The sequence below is a fragment of the Penaeus chinensis genome, chromosome 20, assembly GCF_019202785.1.
Source record: "Penaeus chinensis breed Huanghai No. 1 chromosome 20, ASM1920278v2, whole genome shotgun sequence".
NCBI lineage: Eukaryota > Metazoa > Arthropoda > Malacostraca > Decapoda > Penaeidae > Penaeus > Penaeus chinensis.
Window position 1 is genome coordinate 1801658 of NC_061838.1, and position 4202 is coordinate 1805859.

General features: G+C 39.6%; 1 protein-coding gene across 1 annotated transcript in view; it reads right to left on the reverse strand.

Moving 5' to 3' along the window:
* LOC125036079 (calponin homology domain-containing protein DDB_G0272472-like) overlaps window positions 1-3878 on the reverse strand; it is a 19319-nt gene extending 15441 nt beyond the window's left edge. Inside the window, exon 1 of the mRNA XM_047628467.1 lies at window positions 3688-3878. Within this exon, the coding sequence (XP_047484423.1) occupies window positions 3688-3878 (191 nt within the window). The remainder of the gene's footprint in view (window positions 1-3687) is intronic.
* Window positions 3879-4202: the final 324 nt, after the last annotated feature.

Below are 4202 nucleotides of genomic sequence, written 5' to 3' on the forward strand. Positions count from 1 at the left end.
TATCTGAGCTTCGTAAGAGGAGAAATTTAACACACAGACAAAACGCGGTAAATCTTAAACTCTGTATAAAACAGTATAATTTTTTCAATTGGAAAAGCAGGCTCCATGCTTATTGCAAATATCATTCGAAAAAGTCAAGCAATTAGAATGTTATGTTTTAATAGGAAACATGTGGATCTTTAAAAAGGGAAAAGGTACTGGACATGTCAAAAGCAAGAACAAACAAACAACGACAAACAAACTGTCATTTCTCCTTTCCAGTTCATGTGATATTTAAAAACTACATTATTTTGTATATATATGTATACATACATATAGATGTTAATTTATGTATACGTGTACGTATTCATAATTTCACAAGTAAGCATGCATTATCCAATGTAAAATTTACACTGTTATACATTTTATGTCCTTTTAACACCAACTCAATCACTGACGTAATCAACAGGTGCTGCATCGACGAACAATAGAAACAAGTAAGAGAAAAACAAAAGGTTAGAAAGAAGGAAAGAAGAACAAACGAACAAATGAGAGAACGAATGGATAAATCAGAGGGGCAAAGGGGTACCAACCTCACCGCATACCAACTCCAAGTACCAACCTTTCCGTGTGCCACCTCCCCACCAGAACATATAAAGGGTACCAACCTGTGTCCACTAAGGGGTGGATGGGAGAAGGGGGGAGGGGAGAGAGGGAGGTCAGGGGTACCAACCTCTGTACACGGGAGACAAGGGTACCAACCTGCGCACACGGGAGAGAGACCTGTACCCGGAGAAGGGTCTGGGGAAGGGCAACGAAATGAGGACACGGGCTTTCTCATTAACTCCGAGGTCACGAGATGTACCTCAGTATTTTGACGGAAGATTTGGCAGCCTTGGCAAGGATTTTATTCGCCTGTTTTTTAATATGTATTTTTTATTGCTATTTTTTTTCTTTTTTGTTTTACTTTTGTTTAATTTTTTTTATAGAATATTTTTTCATTCAGTATGATGATGTTACTGGCTGATAAAGAGGTAATTTTCTTTTTTTTTAAAGGTTGGATTCAGTAATTGTAAGAGTATTGAAAATAAACAATATATACAATTAATTAATGATAGAATCAAAGATGATGATGATACCACTCAGTTCTATAGCATGTAAACAAACGTTCCAAGTCCTCATCAAATAGGAAAACCGAAATATATCCACTTCATTTCCTAATGAGGAAACTAAAATCGCTCGAAACGTCATGAGTTCATCCATTCCACTCTAGCCTGCTTTATTCTATCAGCTTTGTCCGTGCGCAACTGTATTTATCTTGAAGTTGAAGTTCAACACTGCAAAAGTTCAACTTGAAGTTCAACACTGCAAAAGATATCTTACTTGAACGTCCTTCGGGACACGTAGAAGGTACAGTTTGAAGGTAAACATTAATCTATAAGTACCTTGGTCCTTCTTACTCTCAATTTCACCCGCGGTCCGGCTTGTGGGATCGAACACCGCGACTCCTCTATAGGGAAGGGAATTCGAACCTACATATACGCAATAAGGTCATTGATACTGAAGAAGATGATGATGGTGTAATAAGAGTAATAGGAAATACGATAGCAGTGTTGCAATGATAATGATACTGATGGATCAGGATTATGATGATACTAATAATGATGAGAGAAAGATGGTTACAGCAATATTAAAGTGTTATATCCTTGTTATATTTACGTCATAACGATTGTGAACGATATATTTATATAAATAGGTGCCATTTTACCAAGATGATAATCTTCTCACAAAATACTGAGGACTTCTACGTGAAAACCTAAATCACATAAATGGAGACAGAAAACGACAAAATAATTCCTGAGGGATGTTATAATATATTAATTTACCTCTCCATTGGAAAAACAATATCATTATTACTATTAAAAAACACACAAACAAATAGACTAAATTCATACTATCTGAAGTAATCGTAAGGAAAAAGGGGAAAACGAAAACAATAATAACAATAAAAAAGGTACACAAAGAAAAATAGATAACTGATGTGCATAATTACTTAGAGGTGATAAGAACATTATTTAAATAAGTGCATTAAAATATGTAAAATAGATATTCATGTTAATTTGGACACATACTGTAAACATATAAACTGACATAAATGTATATATTTTAGTATTTTTAATGTTCTGCTGCATAGATTAACGTAAGGAAGTTTATGCTCTTGTATGTGCTTATACTTGTGTGTGTGTGTGTGTGTGTGTGTGTGTGTGTGTATGTGTGTGTGTGTGTGTGTGTGTGTGTGTGTGTGTACGTAAATATGCGAGTATAAGGGACCTGTGCATATATGTTTACGGTATCTAACTAGAATTTCACTAACATCTAAATGGGACTGAAACCGAGCTGTTTTATTTTCTACATCATTTGTTAACTCACCTTTCATATTCGACAAAGTTCCGGATAAACAATCTCCGATCGTCTTTTGGGAACTTTTTCTTCTATAGACATGTAGCCGAATAGAGCCCACTCTTATCTAAATGTCTCTATATGTAATCATACATACATACATGTATATATATATATATATATATATATATATATATATATATGTATCTCTCTACATTTACATGTATAGTATATATAAAAAAATACATATATATATATATATATACATATACATATGCATATACATACACACACACACACACACACACACACACACGCATATATATATATATATATATATATATATATATATATATACATATATATATATATAAATATATATATATATACACACACACACACACACACACACACACACACACATATATATATATATATATATATATATAAATATATATATATATATATATATATATATATATATATATATATATACATATATATATACACACACACACACACACACACATATATATGTCCGTGTGTGTGTATGAATGAATAAATCTAAACTACAAATACTGCAGCAACTGTCGCATTTATAAGTAAATCACCTATTAAACAGTTTACTTTAACACTCCTCTACCCACTCCCCGTACATCTCTCCCTTACCCTCTCCGCCCGCCCCCTCCTCCTTTAGCTCTCTCTCTCCCCTCTTTTTCCGCCCCCCCTCTCCCTCTCCCTCTCCCCCCCTCCCCCTACCCTCCCCTTTCACACTCCCTCCCACCACCCCTTATCCAAAACCGACATATGCATCCCCCTCTCTCCTTACTCCCCCCCCCCTCTCCTCTGCTTCTCCCTCTCCCTCCCTCTCCCATAACTCTCTCCCTCTCTCCCCTGCCTCTCTCTTAACTCGCTCTCCATCTCCCCTCCCCCTTCCTCTACCCTAACTTTTCCATCTCCTCTTCCCTCCTCTCTTCCCTCTCCCCTCCCTCTCCCATCCTCTCCTTCCTCTTCCCTCCTCTCTCCCCTCTTTCTCCCCTCCCTCTACCCTTCCTCCCTCTCCCTTAACTTTCCCTCTCCTCCCTCCCCTCCTTCTCTCTTCTCTCTCCCCTCCCTCTCCGCTCCCTCTCCCATCACCTCCCCTCCCTCTCTCCCCTCCTCTCTCTTCTCTCTCCCCTCCCTCTCCGCTCCCTCTCCCATCACCTCCCCTCCCTCTCTCCCCTAACTCTCCCATCCCCTCTCCCCTCCCTCCCCTCTTCCTCGCCCTCCCCTCCCCCTCCCCCTCCCTCTCCCTTTCCCTCACCTCACCTGTGCATGCCAGACAAGGGCCTGTAGTTCGAGTAAGGAAGGTTGGACTTGGTTCCCGCCCTCTTACGCCTCGCCAGGTCCTTGAGGGCAGGGAGCAGGTCCTCGCCCTCCTGAGGCCGAGGTCCAGGGGCGGCGGCAACGGCGGCGACCCATCCTGCTATCGCCAACGCCCACAGGGGTAGGAGGTGCATCCTGTAGGAGAGAGGAAAGGGGGAAGTTGGTGGTGATGCGATATATATATGGATGCAAGAGATGGTGATACAGGAGATGGTGATGCAGGAGATGGTGATGCATGAGATGGTGATGAAGGAGATGGTGATGCAGGAGATGGTGATGAAGGAGATGGTGATGCAGGAGATGGTGATGCAATGACGGCGATACAAGGTGGTGATGCAATAGATGTTGATACAACTGATGTTAATACAATAGAGGTATATACAATAGTGCATTATTAATACAATAGAGGTATACACAATAGTAAACTATTAATACAATAGATTCCTATGGACGGGATG